General features: G+C 39.8%; 1 protein-coding gene and 1 long non-coding RNA gene across 3 annotated transcripts in view; one reads left to right on the forward strand and one right to left on the reverse strand.

Moving 5' to 3' along the window:
- LOC149917484 (uncharacterized) overlaps positions 1–24,189 on the reverse strand; it is a 158,773-nt gene that overhangs the window by 131,834 nt on the left and 2,750 nt on the right. The window contains exon 2 of the long non-coding RNA XR_016467743.1: positions 4,662–4,777. This is a non-coding gene — a long non-coding RNA (uncharacterized LOC149917484). The remainder of the gene's footprint in view (positions 1–4,661; positions 4,778–24,189) is intronic.
- SPMIP4 (sperm microtubule inner protein 4) lies at positions 803–22,550 on the forward strand. Of its 2 annotated transcripts, none has more exons than XM_031590124.2 (10): positions 803–871; positions 3,674–3,824; positions 7,245–7,409; positions 8,994–9,065; positions 13,880–13,909; positions 16,271–16,455; positions 18,062–18,150; positions 19,202–19,376; positions 19,595–19,686; positions 21,811–22,550. In XM_031590124.2, exons 2-10 carry the CDS (start codon positions 3,691–3,693, stop codon positions 22,483–22,485), a joined length of 1,617 nt encoding a protein of 538 aa, XP_031445984.2. In that variant the 5' UTR covers positions 803–871; positions 3,674–3,690; the 3' UTR covers positions 22,486–22,550. The 2 variants fall into 2 exon arrangements, with proteins under 2 accessions (XP_031445984.2, XP_089998778.1); XM_090142652.1 differs by lacking the exon at positions 803–871 and adding an exon at positions 907–990.

The raw sequence follows: 24,189 nt of genomic DNA on the forward strand, positions 1-24,189 counted from the left end.
GCTGCACTGGCTGATAACACAACAGTCCATTTAATCGGTATTAGAAAACCTGTTTATGTATTATCACTTGCCAAATGACTCGCTTCCAGCTTTTTTTTCCCCACCACATTTCCACAGAAAGTAGGATCTCCAGCTAATTTTACCCTGCTTGGTGAAAGAAACAACAGAACAAAAACACTGTCTTCAAACACATCCATTTATTTTGACAGTAATTCAACTCAAACAAAAAAACAGATTGAGAGAAAAGAAAAGGTCAGCAGAAGAAAGTAAAACAGATCAAAATCTATCACCATGTCTGTCAAGCACAGGCACGCAGAAACATCCAGCAAACCAACTAACCAGAATCCATACTCCATTGGTGCCAGATCCAACTATTTTGAAAGACAGAGTGAAAATCCCACAAAAGACACAAACAAAGGATATTGATGTCTCTGGGAATGGAAATAATATGTCATAACTCATAAATGACCTGATGCCATGCTGCTCGCCTCGTGTGAAATGTTTTAGGCTCAGCCAGTTTGGGAAGAATTTAGTAACATCCCTACGGCTTCATTCAGTCCTTTCCAATTATATTCAACATGGTCAAATTTTCTTAGTGAAATGTATTTTGGCTTGGTTTGTGGTTATACTTACTACTTCATTCAGGAAAGGTAAAACATATCACCAGCTACTTGTATCTCAGACCTCTGCTCCCAAGTGTGCTGTAACATCTCCTATCCCTGCATGCTGTAGGTACCCAGCTGCTAACATCACCAGCTGCCTCACTGCAGGCATCACTCCAGAAGATCCCCAACATTCTCTCATAGTGATGTCAAACACTACTAGAACACAGGACAAACCTTACCCACACTGTGTCTCACTGAACAAGAAGGTAGGCTTAGCCTGTGCTTTTGCTCTATATGATTTCCATCTAACCTTTTCTTCTGAATACAGAAAGACACGCTTGAGAAAAGAGGGACTAATCCTCTGCTTTGGAATAAGATCTCTTTGGTAAACAATGCATTTAAAAGATTGTTACATTCAGAAGTTATTTTTTATAGAGATATGATTCTTCAGATTAGTTTTTCTGTATCTTCCTGGCTTCCTAACTGGCCTTTTTGTCACCTTAAGGCTCATAGTGAGATGATTTATTGTCTTAGCCATGGACTTCTGAAAACTCTGGGGGTGAAATGTGAAGGATTGTGCTTCCTGCTTTGAAAGACGTAATCCTTTGGAAACCAGTGATTTCCTTTTGAGCTAACCTATGTAAATAATTTTCTCTGGATCAGAAAGGACTTGAGATTTTGGTCCTGCCAATAGCTAGCTCCACCTAGCTTATTATTCCATTATCTCTCTCCTAACAGTATCCTTTTCCATCTATTGCCAGTCCTTTAGCTTTGGTGGCCTCACTGAGCCATAAGAGCCTTGGTTTCTTCTGTGGAGTAGCCAAGCCAGTTTCTCAAGCAGCAGAACAAGACAGGGAATTGGGTCCTTCCACAAACATAAGACTGTCTACAATGTGGTGTTTGTAGGTATAGAATAATAAATGACTTGGGTTGGGAGAGACCCTAAATATTATCCAGTACAATCATGCGCAGGGCTGCCACCCCCCAGCTCAGGCTGTCCAGAGCCCCATTCAACCTGGCCTTGAACTCCTCCAGGGATGGGGCATCCACAGCTTCTCTGAGCAGCTGTGCCAGGGCCTCACCGCCCTCTGAGTAAAAGCCTTCTCCCTACCACCTAATCTAAATCTCCTCTGTTTTAGCTTGAAATCAACTTCCCTTATCTATCAGACTGTGTAAAATGTTGGTCTACCTACTGTTTATAAGTTCCTTCCAAGTACAGTGAGGTCTACCTGAAGCCTTCTCTCCTCCAGGCTGAAAAAGTCCAATTCCCTCAGCCTTTCTTCATAAGGGAGGTGCTCCAGCCCTCCGATCATTTTTGCAGCCCTCCTCCAGACACACTGCAACACCTCCCTGTCTTTCCTTAGCTGGGGACCCCAGGCCTGGATGCAATATTCCAGACAGGGCTTCACAAAAGCAGAATAGAAGGGGACAATCCAAAGAAGATGAGAACTTTGGCACCTCCCCATATGCGCAACATTAAAGAGCAAAAGAGCAACCAGTTATAGACCTCACTTGAAATTCCATCAGCCACGAACATATTTCCCAGAAAGGGTAGGAAAGCTAGATGGAGAGGAACTACATCATAGAGCAGAACCAAAGCAGTTACAAAGGAAAGTACAGCTTCTATTTCTTTCCTGTAATGTCAATTGTGAGTCAACAACTCCAAACATTTTTCTCTTTGCAAGGCAGTAGTACTTGAATTTGAGTCAACTGTATCAGATTCCTATACTGCTCATGTAGATACCACAGCAGACCACACATCACTCTAGAAATTGCCAACAAGACACAATTCATTTTAATTTTTTCTTTTGAACATATTATACCAACCTTTATTCTTGTGATATAACTGGCCTAAATGCCTGAACATCCTAAAATAGTAATGTTTCAAATATTTACAAATTATTTTCCTGTTTTAGTAAGTGGAAGCGAAACCTTTGCATTTCACTGACGCATGCCTGAAGAGAGCTTGATGAAAATATCAAATTTGTCAAACCTTTGCCAAAGTCAGGATTGCAAACATGTACCAATGAGATGAACTTAAATTGTTCCTTTCTTCCTGATACTACTCTCAGACTCCTCTTGCCATTAGAAGTTCTGTATCCAAAAGTAGTACAGAAGAAGGTTAAAGGTATAAGTCAAAATGTGAGGTGATAAAACAAGAGCATCTCGACATTCTAAATACAATGAGCCATTAGTCATTAACCAAAAGGAGTCTTACCAACATTTGTGGAGAGCAGAGTTCCTTTTGTATCTATAAACTTCTACTAAAATCTATTATATACCTGCCCTAGGTTTGACGTAGAGCAAATGTGGAAAATGTAGAATTTTTCCATAAAAAGCAAGGCATAGATAAAAGGTAATGTTCTGCTGGCTCCTGTTGGAGGAGGAGGAAACAGCAGTGCTTCTTCATACGCTTTATCTAAGAAGTTGCTGGTGTTATTTGACAGAAGACTCCCAATGCTGTCAGCCAGAGCTTTAACAAGTAATAAGGACAATACTTTGCTCTCAATACTTTTGTCTTGCACACCAGAGCAGCTCTGAACAGAGGCAACCTGTTCAGATACAAACACTTGCATAAGGTCCTAGACAGAAGAATGCTGTCTGAACCTGACGGTATGCTTATACTGACTTGGTATACTACCTACCTCTCCTCACATAGAGCTCATTAGATTATGTGCCTTTGTCACCAGTGTTGAAATGCAAGTGACAGGAGCACTAAAGTACTTCCTCTCAGCATACAGGTAGAATGACAATTGTGACAACTAGAAAAAAAAATTGTATGTGAAATTTTAAGGGAACAGTATCACCTTTTCCAGAGTGGTACTGGAACATTACACTGAATCCAAATGATCACAAGTGAGACATCCTGAGTGCAACTCCAAATTTTCTTCAGCCATTACTTGAAAGTGTATGAAAGAAATGATCAATAGCTGGAGTAAAAGCAGCAGTCACTTCCAGTCTACACTTAACCAAAATATGCAGAACTCATCTATGTTCCTTATTTAGCACCTGTATGCATAGGCAAAACCTCTGATTATTTGGTATTTTATTCTTCTATCCTCCCCTAGAACATCAGATATGAAAAATGACGATGTTGCATGACCTGCTACACTACCACAGAGAAACGGGAGGAAAGACAATCTTATCAAGAACCTTTGAGTCCAATGAGGTACTGACTGCATTTCAAATTCCTTCACCTCCAACTGTTTTGCAAGACAGGTAAGAATTAAATTCACACAGAAAAATGATTCCATTAGAAGTATTTGATATCCAATTGCTGTTACTAAAAAGTATTTTTCTAAGGGTTGTATTTTTCTGGCATATTCTTTTCTTTCCATTATAGCCTAATGCTATGGTCTGTCAGTTCTCTGGGAAACATGATTATAACTGAAAATATATTATGTTCTGGTTTTAGGGTTCAAATATCTCTCGAAATAATTTTCATGAAAAATAAAAATGACATGTATATTGTATTTCCAATTTGGAAAAAAATAAAATAAAAAATAAAAAAGGAACATATTTCACAAATGGATCACCAATGTTTATCATGTTCTTCTTTGATCTAGTCCTGTTTTGAACCCTTTTTCTAGATCACAGATTGACCTAGAATTACTGAGATAAACTTAAAGATTAAAATTTAACGACAGGAAGCCTGCAGTTTGCTTTGGTAGTTATTAACATGTAATAAGAAAGTTTTTGGAACCAATGCATTATTATATTATTTTATGGGCTAGTTAAACTGTTAGCTGGGGGTCAGCATATGGCAGAATGCCAAGAGCTTTTAAATTTCTGACAATCTGAATCTTCATGGTGCTCAGTACTAATGCCAAAATTATTTTGGGATCTACATTTCTATTTTTTTTAGATAGGCAACAAATTCAAGGGTTAGATTCAAGTCAGCGTTCTTTGACAGGAGATCTTATCTCTGTTGTTACAATATTTAGTTTTGAGTTTTCATGTAACATACATGCGTTCTGTTTTACTACTATAGCTGACTTCTACTATTTTTTATGTTCTGAGAAAATTGAATTTCAGATGCTGTTTAGTTTAGATTACCTCTAGTATGATTCCAGGGACTGAGTACTGCATTATACTCCTGCTGCATTCCTGCTGCATTCCTTCCAGTTTATTTCATCAGAATGAACCCACTTCACGTCCTCCAAGCCAAGGCACTGCAAAATAGAGACTATTACAGATTCATGTCAGAAGTGCACTCCTGATGCAAATTAAAATGCTTGTGCCAATGGATCCTATGTAAGCTCATACAGAATTAAGTCCTAATTCTATTCCTCTAAGAAAACACTTTCCACAGATCTGGAAGCTGTTGGTAACACACGTTCAGTTGTGTTGGCTTCATGTGCTGATCAGTTATTGGCTTCACAAGCTCACAATCTAAGACACTTTATTCATACACTTTGGTTTGAGCTTCATACAACAAAAAGAAATTTGAAGGCAAAAATGCAACTTTTCTAAAATAAAAAGGTGCCTGCAAATAGATGTTCTGATACCAGAACATTAATTTCTTGTTCTTTCTTCTGCCAGAACAAAAGAGCTAGAAAGTTTTAAGTTGTCTGGCAGCATTCATCTAGAATCATGGATTTCAGAAACAGAAAACCTGTATTAAATCATTGGTTATACTGCTGAGATGCTGAATGAGCATTAGTACTTTGTTCACAGTATGTTCTTTAAAAGTCAATCCATCTGAGGCTCCAATTAATATTTTCTGGGCAGAGACACTGTTTCTATATGTCCTCAAAATCTTTAATATCACTGGATCAATATCAACTATAAATATTTCTTTATGCGAATGAGACTTGGAGACATTTTAAGCTTTACAGAGCCTTGTTTGGGCTGAATGAGCATCAGACTCAGGGATCTGTATGCGCAATGCTTCATCCTACTGCTTACATAAAATGGCTGCTATGTTAATTAGTAACCTAGAGATAGCAGCCAACAGGGATGATTTATTAATGTTTCCAATGAGAGTGGTTTAATGAATACAAATATCACAGCCATGCAGATGGGGCAGTGTCTGCCTGACTACTCTGAGAAAGTGGAAAGGAAGATTTAGGAAGAATGTAAGAAATGGATGCTTAAGTTCCTTCAGAAATTTAAGCTTTCTGATAATCCTCAGAATATCAGCTTTTTATTTTGGTTCATACTACAACACAAATGTATTGTCCCTTGCCTAATGGCAAAATCATAGAATCACAGAATCATTAAGGTTAGAAAAGACCACTAAGGTCATCTAATCCAAACACCAACCCATCCCCACCATGCCCACTGACCACGTCCCTCAGTGTCACATCTATACAGTTTTCAAACACCTCCAGGGACAATGACTCTACCACCTTCTTGGGTTCCAATGCATCACCACTCTTTCTAAGAAGGATTTTTTCCTGATATCCAATCTGAACCTTTCCTGGCACAAAGGAGCAGCACTGGGTGGCAGCAGAGTGGTGCTGATATCCAAGGATGAAACCAAGTGACAGGATGGCACTGCACTGCCAGCAGACCACAGAGAACAAATCACCACACAACAGCAGCATCCATATATCATACATCACCACCTTTCTCCTAGAGTTCCCTCAGATCTGTTTGAATACAAAGGATTCTGACAGAAGAACTCTGGGATCTAAATGCACTTGGACAAGTTTGTTTGTTTGTTTTTGTTGCTATTTCTTTTTTCCTTCTTAAAAGCCTAAACTCACAACAAAAGTCAGGATTGTAAAGCTTGTTGAAATACAGCCACATAATAATGGATCAGTTTCTCTTTACATTTTAAAACATGCAGACTCGAGGTTATTATTCTACCTTCAAATCAATTTAAGACTAGTCACACTTAGGAGAAACACCTGAAAAACACTGTAAGCCTGAATCCAGCCAGTACATGTAGAGTGGTGCTTCTCCCGGGTATAATTTAATCCAAACACTCACCCCATCTGGTTCCAAATTAATGATCAATATTCCCAAGGATTAATAACTTCTCTACTTCTTTAGCTGATATACCCTCTCCATCAGAAATCATACCCATGCACTTAGATCCACGCCATACTTTGGAGCACATGGCAGAGAAGTCCAAGCTGGCTGGGAGCAAGTTGCAATATCTGTATGGTTCACCACAACCTGATTCACCATTCCTGTGTTGCGGTAGCAGAGCAGTGGCTACCCCAAGGCAACAAATGTTTCCTGGTCTGCAACCATATCCAGGTGCTTCACTCACCCCTCTCTAGAGACTGAGAGGTAAGGCTCTCAAAGGCACAAACAGCAAATTCTGAAATCAGTGGGAATTAGATGTTAATGCTTCCATCTGTGTCACTGTATATGTTCACTGTCCATATGCCACTCTGTAGTGCTCACTGATGGGACAGTGTAGGAATCTACATGCTGGAAGCTAAGGTTTTGTGAGATGTACATGCTGCACATATCAGCTTCTTTCTAACTCATTGATCAAAACATAATAGACTTGATTCAACCTTTATTGACAATTGCCAGTCACCACTGTACTTCTAGTGCCAGTTCGTCACCCAAAATAAGACTTAACTCAGAACCAAGAAAATAAAACCACATTTTCATTCTTGGAGCAACCATCACCATTGCTGCTGTAAAAGGATTATTTTGGGGTGTTCTTTCCTTCAGATATGAAGAGTTCAGGGAATCCCTTCATCACTGCAAGCTTCCTGGGGGAACAGAAAGGGAGCATGGAGGAACTGTTCTTCCTGTATTGCCAAAAGACCACAGGTCACCGTGCACACTTGTGAGAGGACATCTTCATTTTGGTAGTGATGTATTCCCTTGGCCAAGGTACGCTCAACAAATACTTTTCACAGTCAAAATGTTGAAGTAAAGGGATTTTAACAAGAATAGACAGTTAACGGTTTAGAGAGCAGTGTAGACTGAAACATGCAAATACCTGAATTCCAGAAAAGGAGCATTTTAAATTTTCACCCTTTTCACAAAACCTGAAATATTGATGTGTGAATATATTGGCACCCACATTATCTCTGCAGAGTATTATGTTGAAAAACTTAGAATTCCACATTTCCATAATTCCTTTTTTGTTTGTTTGTTTTGTTTTGCCCATCTGTTGATAATGATTTATTCTTGACTGCTGTCCCAGACACCCTTCCTGACATTAAAAGTGTCTAGTGGCCTAATTTACACTAAAGTTCAGCATCCACAAATCCCATAGGCATAAAAAATGACAAGCAGATGCACAGCTTTTTCAGAAAGTGATCTGTCTTCATTAGACAACAGCTGAGGAGTTGAGCTCTGGGGTTTGTTTTCTGACTCAAGGTTCCTTCTCAAACTCTTAGCACACTTTGCTCTTTCAGTGCTAAACGATACAGCTTGGACTGAAAGCTGCCATTCACCCATCGTGGTGCAGTCAGACCCAGTTCAGCAGTGTAGCATCCCCCTGTGGTGCCATTGCACAGGATCAGATGAGTTCAGGATGTGTCTGCCTCCCTTGCTTTGCTCTGTCCAGGCCCTGTCCTTGACTCATGGGCTGAGCAGTAAACCTGATTTTTGCACAGAGGTTCCAGTGGAGATTATAATAGTTCCTATGGGTTGTGAACTCCTTGGCTTCTGGATTTTGGACTTCACCTAGCACATGAAAAGCCTACTAGCTTAGGGCTGACAGAAAATGAAAAGACGTAGTAGCACTTTCCACACGAAGTCATAAGCCCCACTCTTCCCTGCCAGGTCAGACCCCAACCCGGTGCTTTCTGCCTACACTTCAGCTTAGACACAGGGTCCTGCTGACACCACACCTATACATACTCACAGTCTCTTTGGTCCCAAATAGAACTTGAGTGTAGCTCTTCCTTTCTCACTTCCTGACCTCAACCTTAGCCTTAGACCAGTAGCCTTAGCCCAGAAATCTCTGTTGGCCCAGGTAAGACAACTATTGCATCTGTCTGGGAAAAATGTAAACAGGCATTCCAAGGGGCCCAGCCTCAAACTCAGTTCATCACCTTGTCAGCCAAATTCAAATCCCAGCTCTGGCCCTAACCCAGCATTCCTGCTGGCAAATCTAAAATAACCAGCTGGTCCTTATTTGAGTCAGCCCTTCAGCATTACCTGGTAACACAACTGTAAGTTAGGTTCATTGTCCTTTATGATCTTTAAGCCTGCTTGTATCCTAGATAACTATCTAGACCTCCAAAAAGGCTCTAGCTAGAAGGAAGAACAGTTTCTCAATACAGTATATGATTCAACGCTCTTACAGCTGAAATTCTGTTTCTGTTTGAGATAGACACACAGTGTATCTTTGTTCTTCCTCAAGGGGTTCAGAATATATCAGTGTGAAACCAGATCCCACAGTTTTGGATATTTAGAAGAATATAGGAAATAAGCATTTTGCATTTACATTTTCTCCTTTCACAGAGGCCTTCCCATTGAGCAGTACTATGATGTCACCCTGCTGAAAAAAAGTGATGTGCGTATGAATGATGATCTGTAAGTTTAAACCATGCTACTCAGCTTGTGAATTTAGTGTATATAACAGCAAATTGAATATTCATTCCACTCTGCTGATATACACGTGATATGAAATACACATATAACACATGAAAACTAAAAGGACACATTCTCTAAAAAGGGACTTGTAACAAAAGAGAGCAAACAGCTGGAATAGAAATTCAGAAGACAGCATTGTGCCCCTTCTTTTTAGCATCTCTTCAACAAGGGTCTCTGAATTTGTTTTACATGTTGGCCATATTTATTAACCTGTAATACTCAAAAATACCAGCCTTTCTGCTAGCTGGAATTCAGATTAAACTGAATTAACTGCAGTAACCATGACGCCATGTGTATATATAGACACATACGTACATATGGAGCTGGACTTCTGCAATCCAACATTTTGCCACTTGATGGCACCAGCAAAACGTATAAATTTGATCAAACGACTGCGATTTTAGATTAAACTAATTTAAAAATTAAACTTAAACTTATCAAAAGCAGATAATGAAAAATGTTACATCTCTCACGTCGATGTTAGTAAGTGAGCATATCAGAAACCTGAGAATAATTCAGCAATGATTTTTCTCAGTTATCTTTCCAGGGCTGTGAGGCATATTTTTTGACCCTGTTTAGCCTCCCTGCACACGAGTTACCTGCTGCCCATTTTGTGTAGACTTAAAACACTCCAGAAAAGCAGGAGAGCTTACTGTGAACAGGCCACAGAGCTACACAAGGAAAGCTGCCACCCTGCCCTTGTAGCCTGCTGCTCTCTACAAGCTCCTCTTTTTATTGCCTCATTACAGGACAAGAAGAGGTGAACTCAGTTACTTACAGGAGTGCACTTCTTTTTATTGGGACAGACTATGGCTTTTCGCCAGCACTGTGCACACTAACTATATCAGCTGTGCTGCTTTTGCATAATTTGATTACAGCCACAAGGAAGCAGCAAGCTTTCCTGCACACTTCTTCCTACACGTCACCTAGGAACTAAATAGCAAGAACTGGCCAATGCAATTTTGTGACATAATGGAGTACTTTAAAAGCTTTTTTTAAAACCAACATCTTGTAGAAAGTTAGCAGAGCCCAGTCCGTATACATGTTGTGCACACATCTCATGTTTGAGATGTACAATCGATGCTGAGCCAGGATCACCCACTCCTTAACACCAATCACTTCCACAGATTTCTGCTTCTCTTATGTTGCATAGTCAAGGCAGTTGATTCGGTTTTATTTCCTAATCTGTCCCCAAGAAAACTCCCATCCAACTGCAAGGGAATAATACCAGGAAACAATGAGCCCATGATGACCTGCTGGTCAAATAAGTGTCTTGTTACATGACATCTGTATTGGTGTCCCTGAAACAGCAAAAGCACAGGTAGGTTACAGAGAACAATTAAAAATTGTCCTCTGGGTAAGGTAGGAGTGTTTTCAGTATTTCCAAGGCTGGCCAGTCTGAAGTACACGTTGGTAAATGATGCCCAGGGACTCAGGAACTTGTTCACTTCACAGCAAGACATGTCCTCATGCCAGTTTCTCACCACAGTGGATCATCCACATACTCAGGCTAGGACAGAGAACATGGCACATTTCTGAGCATTTGCTTCCTTTAGAGAAAGTAATCAGGAACTGCTCTGTCTGTATGGCCTCGTGCAGTCTACATAATGAGGAAGGAGGTGGTAAATAAGCATGCATTAGACTCTGACCCACGCATATTGGAGTGTGCATAACCTTGGATACAACCTTATTTGATCATTAGCACACTGATGCACTTTCTCCACTATTTTGAACCCACATCTTCATCTGAAACATGCCAGATCTCTAAGAATATGTTACAGTTTACAATTTGTCCCACTTAGAGCAGTTTTTTTCCTATAAGGTTATATTCTCTCTGTCTTTTAAAGACTTAGTACATCCTTTAAAATGAAAAATGAAACATATGCCAAACAATTCTACCATGTTCAAAGTTCAAGGTCTTTCAGAGCAAACAGTCTTTCTACTGACAGAGACTATTAAGCAGTGACAGCCACATGGAATGTTTCCTGAAAAATGCTCACTGAGTGCTGCTCTGCAGGTCTACCTGGGAGCTGTTAATACACAGCTTATTTACTTTATACCCCTGTGAGAGCTCCTCTGAGCCATTAATGTCTTTTGTGGGAAACGAATTACCAGGCATCTGCAGTAACTCTGTACACTTTCATGAGACAACTCTGCCTTTGCCTAAGGTACGCACACTGCAGATCCTTGTACAGTTTTGTATTAGAATGAATCACTTTGTACAGATGTATTTTTTGCTAGTGCATTAGCTCCTGTGCCCTCACAGTCAAATGTAATAGAGAACAGTAGCTGCCTCCTTCCACCTACAGTGTTCTGAGTCCTCAAGTTTATATCAAATGCCCTGAAAGGCCTTGAAAAACACCCCCAAGCCATTGCTAAGAACCTTAGTAACACACATGCACACACACATCAGGCTAATGAATGTATAGCTATTCTTCCAAAGATATTTCACATCAATGGAGTTTTGGGTGCATTCAGTAGCACTACAGAACAAATCAAAACAGTTTCCTCCATATAGGTTTTAATCTTCTTTCTCTGCATATAGTAGAATCACAGAATATCTTGGGTTGGAAAGTACATCAAAGATCATCCAGTTCCAACCCCCTGCAGGGCTGCCCAAAGCCCCACACAACCTGGCCTTGAACACCTCCAGGGACAGGGCATACACAGCTTCTCCGGACAGCCTGCACCAGAGCCTCAGCTATCATTCCAAACAGCACTTCCCAAACTTTGGTTTCTGTAAGGGTATTCTTTCTCACACTGAACCTAATCTATGCCTATTTTTATCAAAACCTGTTTGATGAGTGCCCAAAGAGCACTCACTGCTAGGGAATTGGGATGATGTTCAACTCGACAACTTCCTGGATTTGTTCTGGGCCTTTCCAAATTGGTGGCATAAGTCCCCCAGCTTGAGTGTGATTTCTTTTCAAGAGACCGTGATAGACTCCTGATCCTCCATGGACTGAACATACAGGGGCAGATAACATATTAGGGGACAACAACATCTTGTGCAACACTGGTGGACTTTGGTCTACTAGAAGTCAAGTGGAAGCCTCTCAGACTCAAGTCTGGAAAAATTACTATAACATTCTTCCTTTCCTGTTGGAGCTCCACCTTTCTATATCACCATTCAGGATGAGTGGTTCCAGACCTGATAATCCAGTTTGAGTATTAAAATATAAGAAACGCTCTGAATCATTGCCCACCTTTGAATGCATAAAGCCTTGCTTGCTGCTACAACAAAGTTTCTCTACATCACGGTACACATGAAATTACAGCTATCCTTATTTTATTGTTCTGCCTTATGTTCAGATATTACAATGAAAAGTGTTCTACAAAGATATTTAAATATTTGTGCAATGATGAAGCCCACAGCAGATTTATTCTCCTTATACAGTGAATGCAACGAAGAACGTAACAATTCACACTGTAACACAACTTGAATGGAGAATAAACACTAACAATTTTCCTCCATGTCTAAAGCACCAAACAATTTTGTTCTATCTAAAGAAATGGAAAAATAATCATCTGTGGAAAAAACCTCCAACGATTGCTTTTCTGTAAGCGTGGCTATTTTTGTAAAGGCTTTCATGTTCCAAGACAGGTCATTATAACAGTATATGAATGGTTTTCAAAATCCAACACTTTGTGAAAGTGCTGTTGTCTTCATAGGATCAGACATGAAAAGGAAAGCAGATCTTTCATTCAACTTAGCTGAGGCATGAGTTATGCTGCAATGGCAATTTTTGAGACATAATACATCATGGTGATCACACTCAGTCCCACAGAATCCCAGAACAGATTTTGCAATTCAGCAGGAATGCTGCACACTGCATCAGAACAACACATGAACAAAATTGATAAGGCACTTGGAAGTTTATTTTCACAGTAACCATTACAGCAAGGGGAAAAATTGAGCACAGGTCTGTATTTAACATCTTTAGGCAAGAGTGTGTTTCCTCTTTGTTCCTGTGCAACATCTCTTTTTATGGAGATTAAATCAGGGATGAAGCTATCACCTCCTGCTTGGGAATGAGTCCAAGACATCTCCTCACTGAGAAACACGAGGGTTTTTGGCCAATTTTGGAGATTCAGGTGAATCATTTTTATTTTTTACTAGGTGATTTGTCCAGTAATGTTCTATCAGATATTTTTTCTACGTTTTTGTTATATCGCACAGTACTATTAAGCAAATTAATACATTTTTTAATCTTAGCCATTTTTATGGCTTGGTACAATCACCAAAAGACTCTTTGCTAAACTCAGTGATTAAATTCTTGCCCTTAAAATTTAATGTTTTCCTTTAATTACATTTTAAAAAATTATTTGAAGCATAAAATAGAAGTCTCCAAGGTAAAATATAAGTAGTTTATTAGTATGGAATTAATAAGTGCCTTCCCTGCAAATATGAAAAGGATAAGTTTTTTGATTTGCATTACTGATTTACTGATATTGCTTTCAGTCATTAATTAATAAAGGATTTATTATGCAGGAGTTTAAAATCCTAGGTTTTTTTCCTCACTCGTTTTAAAAAGACATTTTTCAGACCACTTGTTCTAGTCACCATTTCTAGCTCCCAGCAATACCAGGCATTTATCATGGAATAAGTCATATCAGTAAGAATATTGTATGCACTGCTTACACATAGTTCTGTCTTTAATATATACTGATTGCACAGATCCAGATAAAATGTGGGAGGTGCAAATGAACATGGGTCATTTCAACTAACTCATTATTTTTCTTTTTTAATACAGACTTTGTAAGCCACCAAGCAGTTTGGCTAAGTAAGTACATTTCAGCTATGCTGTACCTTATCTCTTCCTTAATGAAATAAAAAGATAAGGCCTTTCTGCCATAATTGCACAGTGAAAGTCCCTTAGCAGCAAAGCTACTCAACAAAAAGCTCTCTCTCAAATGAAGCATATAGCGATGTGTTCAGCAGGTTAGCGGTGTTTGCCTGGCACACCCACTCTCCTAACAATACCTATCTTGCTGACTTGCTTATGGTCTGATTGGGTTTTCTTGGCTGTGCTGTTCTTGGCCTTTTTACCTGATGTGATTTAAAGAGTTTGAGAGCATCTACCAAGAACATTTAAAGGTCTAAAGTATGTATAAAGTGAATTCGTGAGAGAGAAGCCTATGAAGAACTCAGCTTTGTAAGACAATTTGTTACTTCATGATGCACAGTCTGGGGAGCGAATTGTGCTCCCGTCTGAGGTCAAGTCTCTGCTTTCAGCAGCAACTGGGAGATGGCATTTGCTCTCAGTGAGCTGCTGCATACAGTTGTGGTAGAGCTTAGAAGAATCCAAATGGGGTGCTAGTCTCTCCGACTGGAATAAAGTACAGCTTTCATTTTCCTCAGAAGATTCCTGTTATTTTGAGATTTAAAATACTTTTTGACTAGTCTATCAAGAAAAACTGAAAGCTGAAAAGAACAGCCACAGCACCATGGGAACTCTGTGAAGTCCTGGTTCTCAGAATCCCATAAAAGTCTCCAGCTCAGCTTTATCTTTCTTACTCCCAGAAATAAGCACCTGCTTATATACAAATTTTGATTTCATACACACAAACTCAGTTACTATTAATTTCAATTTCAGCTCTGTGAGAATCAGAAGTTCACATTTCCCTTCCCTTAAGCCACATAAAAGTAAATATGAATTGGTAGGACTGATTATAAACAAAAGCTGTGGTTCTTTTCTTGCTAAGGAAAGATATAGGCAATAAAGAAGATACTTCTCATTTCTACTTTTTTCAAGCTACTAATGGGAATGTTCTTCGTGCAACACTATATTAAAAGCAATATTTGCAAGAATGCACTATTTGTATTTGATTTTTTAATGGTAATAAATAGTTGGCTACCAGAGCCACAGAAGTTAGCTGCAGATCTAGCAAGGGAACAAAGTATCCTGGTTTTACATCAATAGCAACCAATATCCTGGTCCAATAATAACAAGAAATCCTTCTGTAAATATTAATTTATGTCAGTCCCTTTCGGCTTCTTTAGGACAGATATCTTCTAGTATTAAAGTACTAGCACTGGAGTTCTTTTTCACTGAGCCCCAGGTTTGTTTAAAGTAATTACACCTGAAGGGCTGAATAAAACCCCAGGCACAGAGAACACAGTTACTGCCACAGGAAACCACACCCACAGTTAATCATGTCTAGAGGTACAATAGTCTCCTGTACAGCATGCAAGTGTGAAGAATTCAATTCACTGAGTTTTGTCCTCTCTCTTTCTTCTGCTTTATGTCTTGGCCTCTTTTACAGCTCTTTATGAATGAGTGGCATGAACATTTGCTTTACATACTGCAATTGCATCTGAAATCCTTCCCTGTCCCCTTCTAAGGTCAAAATTTCTCAGTGAATGGCAGATGAGATAGCTTCTGTTGTGTTGGGTTTCTTCACTTGTTATTCCCCCCACTTCTCTTCACACTGCTCCTCTGGACAACCTTGCTTTATTTAACCCTTTCACCTTTTGGAGCCTGCAGGAAATCCCTTCCTTCTCACAAGTTCTTCAGTCATTTAAAATTTTCAAAGTGGGCACCTGTCTCTGCAGAGCAATCCTGCTCTGCATCCCATTGAGACCAAAGTAAATTCCTGAACTTGACAATATTCAATATTGTTTTTGATAGACTCAGAAGAATTGTTTTGTCTGAGAAATTTATTTGTAGATAATTGTAGCTAATAAGAAGACTATAGTAAAAGAAGCAAGTATTTTTATTTGCATTTGGGGTCTGATAAAGGTATCCCAGTTGGCTGGGTTCCATCTTTAAGCATCAGAGAGAAATTGCTGAAAACAGTAGATACTACACTTCAGCACTGGACATGTCCAGGAGGCAATACAATGTGCTTTGGGCAGAGAAGTGCTGGTGGTCCATGTAACCAGTTCTGCAAGTTGCAAATACAGATTGAATGGCTCTCTTTCATTACAGCAGACAGCATAGGAACAAGGCAAGGGAATGATCATTGTGAAATCATTATAGGGTACAAGCAAAGGAGGATTAAAGAACAAACATGTCACCTCTGCTTTTTTACTTCGCTCCCAGTTCTCGCAAACTGCTATATTTCATGCTAAAACTCTGTGAAATGTGAAATAAGAATTCTTTCTTTCTGTTCATTCTCCTGCCAACTGAAACCAATTCAAGACCGCTGAGCCTGCCGTTTCCCACCTCTCATCCCTACCAGACACACATCTCTAGGTATGCCATGTTCCCAGACTTCAGATCACCTGAGGATCGAGACACTGGAACTGATGCAAGCAGTTGCCAGCCTTTCCATTCTAATATCCCTTGCAAGGCTTTTGACATGGTTGTTCTAAGGAAGACCAGAGGTAAGACGGTTTTGTGTTGGTCGATCACTTATTGAAGAACCGTATTTAGAACTCTGCTTAAGTCTCATGACTCTTTTCTAATGAAGCTTAACAGAGCCAGGATCTGAGAACATAGGTGGTCAAGTTGAGCATCTTGTGTGCTGATGCAGTCTCCATGGGGATACCTCAGCTCTGAGAATGATAAGTTAACCTCTGTCTCATGTAAAGACTTTGTAGCCTCAGAAGATAACAGAACCATTAAAATTACTGTTAATCTCCATGAAAGCAAGATATATCATCCAGCATATCTGATGGCTTCTGATAGGCAAATAGTTCTTCATGGTCTGAGGGAACAACAGATAAGGAAAAAAATCCATCAGAGGGTTCAAAAACTAGCAATTTCTGGGCAAAAGCCATGCCTGCCGTATCTTGGCTGAAGACAAAAGAAGTATCCCTGAAATGAATACTGAATGATTAAAATCTTTTATCACTACGGAAATGATAGAATGAAGTCTAGAATGCCAAAGGAACTTATTTTTTAAGGAACACAGTGTAAGCCATCATGATGTGCCAGTGTTTAAGCCCAGCAGCATTTTGTCCTGAAAGTGGTTTAAATAATACATTGGATGAAAAGGGAAAGATAACCTTGTTCTTGTTCTGCTGGTTTTTTTGGTTGTTTTTGTTTTTGTTTTCTGGGGTGCCTACTACATCAGGACTTTGACGGGTACTTTCTTTCGGATGACTTCCCAGACTATCTGAATGAAGCGATGAGCAATACTTGGCAGCTGTTGACCACACAGACTCAGGGGAAAGATGAGACAGGAGAAAGCCACCACCTCTCTGTTCTATGGCTCTCCAGAATGGTTTTGGCAATAGCTATGTGAAACAGAAGCAGCACACACTGGCATGGATAAGAAGCTTTTCAGTACAGTAAAGGCTGATAATGTTAAGTAACAGCTCAATTTGCATTAATTAGTTGCCATTCCCAGTCATTGCCAGAACTGTACACTTACATATATAATTATGTATACCTTTTTTTTTCTGGGGGGGGGCAATGCTTATTTATCCAAATCAAAAATTTCCCTATAGAATATTAATGCCAGGAGTGGCTTTTATTAGTCATTTTTCACTGATCATTGTTCAGTTTTAGAAATGCTAATCGCACATGTGGAGGTGGACTTAACAAATTCTATTTTTGCACAATAGGAGGATCACTGGAGGCCAAGATCTATTTCCAGAAAAGCTAAGTAGGTTCAGAATTACTAGCTAAGAGAACAGCTACTGCTGGCACCTAGGAAGCACTTTAATTTCATTTGCTGTTCCCTCCATGTGATTTGACTTTCTCTCACATCAGAATGTTCCACTCAAGTGAGAGTTTTATAACTTCCAGAAAGACAGCTCATTAAATACATGAGCTGATCTAATCCTGCTGATTTTGTTACAGAAGAGTAGAGATGAGTTCTGTCTGCAAATCTGTGAAGTCTCTCTATCTAGGTAGAAAAGATGTTAGAGGTGGCTCCAGAAAAAAACATCTGCAATCAGCACAATTGTCTACAGTGTGAGCAAACATCTACAGCTTAAAATGCAGATCCATCTGTCATTCTGATCAATGGTGTTATTATTGCAGGTAACCCATACAGGCATGAAGTTGTCAGCACTCCCTTTGACTCCCTGAAGGAGGCTTTGTGCTGTTCAAGACAGCACGCATGCTTGCAAGTATGTCACTCATAAAGCAAAGAGTAGAATGTCTTTCTTTTTTCCCTTTTAAATCAAACTTCCTTATATCCTTCATGAAGGAAAAAATGTTACATAGGGAGGCACTGTACTGTTCCAAATACTTTCAGGTCATTAATAGAGCATCACATACAGGAAGAGTGCAAGGCTTTCACCCACCTCAGCAACATATGAAGATAAGCTGGTTGTCTTATAACTGAAGTCCTTCAAGTGTTGACTAATTCTCTTAAGTTCTAGCTGAACAGCTCTGGAGATAAGAACAAGATCTAATAGTAGCTGATGATGATGCATTCAGGGTTGTAGGAGGTGGGGGGATTAAAGAATAAAATCACACTTTGCAGTCCTTAAGAGAAATGGTTCTGAGCAGCAGTTTTTGTTTCTCCATACCTTTCCAAAAGTCCTGTCATACTGACAGAGTGTTATACATACTCTATTCTCATGTCCTGAAGGAAATACACATCTTCTTTTGAATAGACTCCAACCTTGCTTTCCTCAGTTATAATGATGGGACTATCCCGATCCATGAAACAGAAGAGTGAAATTCTTTGTGAATGATTGGGTTTCTACTATTCTTCAGCCCAGTTAAACAGTAGTTCTCTTCCTAGAGGGATACAGCTTGAAGTTTGTTGACAGATAAAAGTCATGATGAATGTAGGAAAAGACAGTGGTAAACAACAAAAGCTATAAACAAGGTCTTTGTAGACACGGTCTTAGGGACACAAAAGGGGAAAATCAAAGTGGCAGTCCATTTTCAGGCAGGCTATTATTGTGACTACAAAATAAAGCTTATATAGTTTCCAATGTTCTGCCTTCATGTGGCAGAGAAGTTGCTTTCAACAGAAAGTTCTTTCAACAGAATTCAACTGAGTCGTGTACCTGTTAAATGTTCCCACTTCAGTCGCAATACTGGAAAAAAGATTTGCATTAGAATTTCTAAACAGATTATGTTGGGGCAGGTGGGATATTTTAAACCTTTAAAATATTTTATCCACATGTTTGGGATGTACCTTACCTATTTCTTCTTATCCTTTAGCTTCCTAAATTCTCTGAAGAAAAGGATCAAATATACTATCCAAATCCATCAAAAATTGTGGCCCCTAATTCCACTTTTAGAGAGTTAGAACATAAGGTCTCTTCAAGAACAACCAATATACTACAAAACCTTGAAAGAGCTCAGTGGATCACAACATACAATCGAAATTTCACAGGTAAGCATTTTGTTGTTGTTGTTAATTTACTTGGGATAGCAATTAAAGATCACAAGATGTTATCCCCTATTTCTCTCCAAGATATTCACTTTTTGTAATTTAGTAACCAAGGCCACATAAACTGTAAATGATCTGGTATTTTTCAGAGAGACTGAGCACTAATTCTCATTTTCCTAACTAATAAAAAATGCATGACAATAAAATATATCTCCATTAAGGAAGAGGTCCTATGAATCCCCTTATCCTGGATGATTACTACATGAAAGCAGTTGGCAGATTAACTGGAGAACTTGGTACAGATGTGGAACTTGTAAGTACAGCATTTACTCAGAATCAGATGCTTTCCCCACAGTTAATATCAACAAGAGTATTACCAGATTCAACTGTAAGAACAAAGCGTTCCCTTTCACACCACTTAAATGCAAGGCAAGACTCATTCTAAAAGAAAGGCAAAAGTTCGGTATACGAAATCCTTCCTGACAGAGCTGCTTGATAGAACAGCTGTGACGGGTTAGTGACTTGGTTCAGGGCTTGAGGTGCTGGTGTCAGGTTATTGTGATCATCTGCTTATTTTTTATCTTATAATTTAAAGTTGCTACCAACTCAAAAGGCCTTTTGCGTTGGGAAATGCAAGTAACAGTCTACGTAAAAGGAGTTGGCAGCTCTCTAAATGGTGCAGTCTTGCAAAAAACTGAAATACACTTGCTAGACATTTAGCTGGTGTTAATCAGCACAGCTGCACTGAACTCATCAGCTTAATGACTTTATTGCCCATTGTTTTATTTGATAAGTGACCTACTACCATTGCAGACTGTTGTGTCCTTGCTAACTATACCAGTTTAAGTCTGGAAGAGTTTCTGTGATTCATCCTCCTTCATTTATGTGAGTGGTTTGCCTTTCTTCCCTAATGGTGCATCCATAATATTACCAAATTGTATTTTAATGCAAATACTTACTGTAAAGAATATACAAGATCGATTGGAAAACTATCCTTCAACAATGTTTGTATTTAGTGTGACCTGTATTAAAGTAAAAAGACACTGCAAACAAAGCATGACATGATACATAGGAGTAGTAAATCAAGTTGAGCTGCTTCTTGCTAATGCATCATTACCTGTAATGGCTTAAGCCCTGTCAGTGACACCTGCACACTGTCATGGCCAGTACATACACAGGTATAATTGATTGGAACTGACTAAGCAAGTCTGCAGGTAGAATAGATTCCTCCTCACACTTTCACAGTACTGCTGGTTTTACAGCACTTGCAGTTTCAAACTTCTTTGTAATGCCTTCAGATATGACTGCAGTCCCTTTTTTTTTTTACTTATAGTCCAAAAATAGTCCTGGGTAAAAAGACCCCAAACTGTCATGCTTTTTACTACTGGATTTTTATTTTTATTATTATTTTTTTAATCTAAGAAATGAAATCTCCTTCAAAAGGGTATTTACAAGTTGTTGATAATCGAATCACTGCATCTGAAATGGAAACACTGACTGTCTTTTTCTCTAACATGATGAAGAAACAAACATTTTGCTTTGTGATCATGAACACTTTAAAGAACCATTTCAGGAGCTCATCTCTGGAAATGAAAATCCAAAGTCGCAGCTTACATCAATTCAAAACAGAGCAGTTTTATTGCCCCCTGTCTTCCAAAGTGTGATTGGTAGAAACCTACCTTGTGCCATGCTGATTTATCTAAAAAACATAATCCTATTTCAAAGATGCATATACTAAATATCAAATACTCAGAACATTCAGCATGGTAACTGCATGTCCACTGTCTGGGAACAGGACACAAAGGTGTTTTGTTATACAGTGTGGCTTTGAGTTCATGTTAGTATCTGAAGCTTCAACACAATAAATGATGAATACATGGTAACAGTATTCAAGCAGTGGTTCTAACTGTGGTTGAGAGAGCTAAAAAGCTGCGTGCCGGTCAACATCCTCAGTCCCACTACCAACAGTTCCCAAAAGTTAAAAACGTGCTACTGAAAGTCACTGTTCATGTTACAGAACTACTTACAAAACCAAAAATTGGAAGATAGTTGCTTGTAGAGAAACAGAGATGAAGGCACAAGACCTTTATAACCCTTTATATCTAGTGTTAAAGCAGAATATTTTGTCTTTTCCAAAACAAAAAGACCAACTCCAACCCACCTAAGCAGCAGGGCTGTTACAAATGCTTGGGCTGCATCCCTTTGCCAGCATGTTTTGCATACTGTCAGAGTGAAGAAGTGGCCAAGAGTGCTGTGGCACTCACACCAGGCATGATACAGCAAGCTCCCAGGCATCACGCTTCCCTCATGTCCCACAGTGTGGGGCAGTAAAGACAGACTCAGAAATTAGTAATTTCACTAGTCTCAGACAACAGTTACACCAATTGCTGCTAAAAGGCTCAGATTGCAGTGTTAATTCTGTTCCTTCTTCCCTTAGAAAGAAACATTCGTGTCTAGTCTCTCACAAGTGAGGCTGCTTGGAGGGCGCACGGTGCGTTTGCTGCAAGGCCGCCGTCCCCGTGAATCTGTTCTGCAGGGACAGCACTGCTGCCACGAGCAGGCCAAACCGCCTCAGGTATCCCAACAGAAAGACCACTATCTGGATGCAGGGCTACCAATAAGCAAATTTCAGAAAATCATTGATAGAAAGCAAGCGGAAGCACTGTCCCAGGGGCAGTTTTCAGGAAGGCCTGAACTTCAGTCCCTTCCAGAGTCTGCACATTCTCTTTCCTGGGAAGATTTAAAGGCCAAACATTTGGACCAACATACAATATGGGCAAACCCACTTAGTGAGGCAGTCTTACCGCAGGATGGAAACAGGGAGGAAAGCAAAATTGTATTGCACAAGCTCTGGAACCAAGAAGCAAGTGAGCCTGCATGGAGACCAGAGGACAGACTAAGAGAGGTGGCACTGCCTGAGTGGATCCCTGGCTCTGAGGTTGCTCGGCGCCAAACAGTGCTGCTGGAGCTGCAGGATTCCTTCTCAAAGACAGCGGCACAAAAACGTTTTCACGATTCTATCAACGGAGAGACAAAAGATCTCAGAGATAACATTAATGAGGGAAGGAGACATGAATTCTATGGTTTCAATGCTTTTTATTTCCATAACTGATACATTCATTGGTATTTTAAAAATATTAACAAATAAAGAAGCACTTCAATACAACCTGCCTATTCCTTTGTGCTGCTTGCGGCAAGGATAGAGTTTATTTTCTTCATAGTGGCTTGCATGGTGCTATGCTTGGGATTTGTAATGAGAACGGTGTTGATAATGTGCCAGTGTTTTAGCTGTTTCTGTGTAGTGCTTAGACAAATCAAGGACATTTCTGCAAGTGAGCAAGCTGGCAGTGTTGATGGGAGGGGACACAGCCAGCACAGCTAACTCTAATAGACCAAGGAGATATTCTACACCATGTGTCACCATGTTCAGCAATAACAGCTTGGGGGAAAATGAGGAAAGGGGTATATTCAGAGTTATGCTGGGTCTTCCCAAGAAACCACTATATGTGATGAAGTTCTGTTCTCATGGAAATGACTAAACATCTGCCTGTTGGTGGAAAATAGTGAATTAATTCCTTATTTTGATTTGCTTGCTTGTGCAGCTTTTGCTTGACCTATTAAACAATATTTGTCTCAACCCTTGAGTTTTTTTCACTGTTGCCTTTCTGATTCTCTTCCCCACCTCTCTGAGGAAAGTGAGCAGCTGTGTTACTTGGCTGTCTACCAGGGTTAAATCACAACACTTCATTTTGGTGCCCAGAACGGGGGTCAAAGGGTTCGAGATAAGGACAGATTGCAGTATGCTAGACTAAATTTATAGCTCTTATAGCTGTTTATCTGCTAATTGGCAGGCTCCTGTGCTGGACACTGGGCCTGCTTACCAGAAGGAATCAGATTCTCAGACAATGCTCAAGGATATTTTATACTTCTTTTAACCGTAGCTTTCCAGTAAACTGTATCAGACTCCACAACAGCATGAGACTAAGATTAAACTTTCAGTCCTTTGTACACATGAAACCTCCCATAGCAGGATAGCCTTTCTCTCCCCCTTAGTGCCACACAGCTGCATCAACAGCTCTACAAAATTCACTCTACAAAATAGAAGGAGTAGATACAAAAAGAGTTTTAGATTCTACTTTATTTGCTGAGATCAAATCCTTCAATATCTACTTTGCACCCTTGGGTACATAAAATACTTCTACATACATACCCAAACATGTTATCTTCATAGCAGAGGTATATGACAATACAACAGCGATTCTTTTCAATATCTTTACTCTTTAATATCTTCATCAGTGACAATGACAGTGGGGTCAAGCGCACTGCAGGTTTGCAGATGACACCAAACTGTGAGGTGTGGTCAACACACCTGAGGGACAGGATGCCATCCAGAAAGACCCAGACAGGCTCGAGCAGTGGGCCCAGGTGAACCTCATGACACTCAACAAATCCAACGGCAAGGTCCTGGGCCAAGGCAACCCCCACTACCAATACCAATACAAGCTGGGTGATGAAAGGATTGAGTGCAGCCCTACCAAAAAAACACCTGAGGGTAATGTTGGATGGTATCTGGACAAGAGCTAGCAATGTGATTTTGCAGCCCAGAAGGCCAACTGTATCTTGGGCTGCATCAAATGTAGCATGGCCAGCAGGGTGAGAGAGGAGATCCTACCCATCTGCTCTGTGCTGATGAGACCTCACCTGGAGTACTGCGTTCAGATGTGGAGTTCTTAGTACAGGAGAGACATAGATTTGTTGGAGTTTGTCCAGACAAGGGCCACAAAACCAATCCAAGGGATGGAACACCTCCCCTACA

Source organism: Phasianus colchicus, chromosome 6 (genome assembly GCF_987193195.1).
Source record: "Phasianus colchicus chromosome 6, bPhaCol1.hap1.1, whole genome shotgun sequence".
Lineage (NCBI taxonomy): Eukaryota > Metazoa > Chordata > Aves > Galliformes > Phasianidae > Phasianus > Phasianus colchicus.

Excerpts from the sequence above, each read along its gene's own strand:
- SPMIP4 (XM_031590124.2), top strand. The coding sequence starts at position 3,691 with ATGACGATGTTGCATGACCTGCTACACTACCACAGAGAAACGGGAGGA. Across the intron at positions 18,151-19,201 it reads GACAGCACGCATGCTTGCAA|CTTCCTAAATTCTCTGAAGA; the intron begins GTATGTCACTCA and ends CTTATCCTTTAG. Across the intron at positions 19,687-21,810 it reads TTGGTACAGATGTGGAACTT|AAAGAAACATTCGTGTCTAG; the intron begins GTAAGTACAGCA and ends TTCTTCCCTTAG.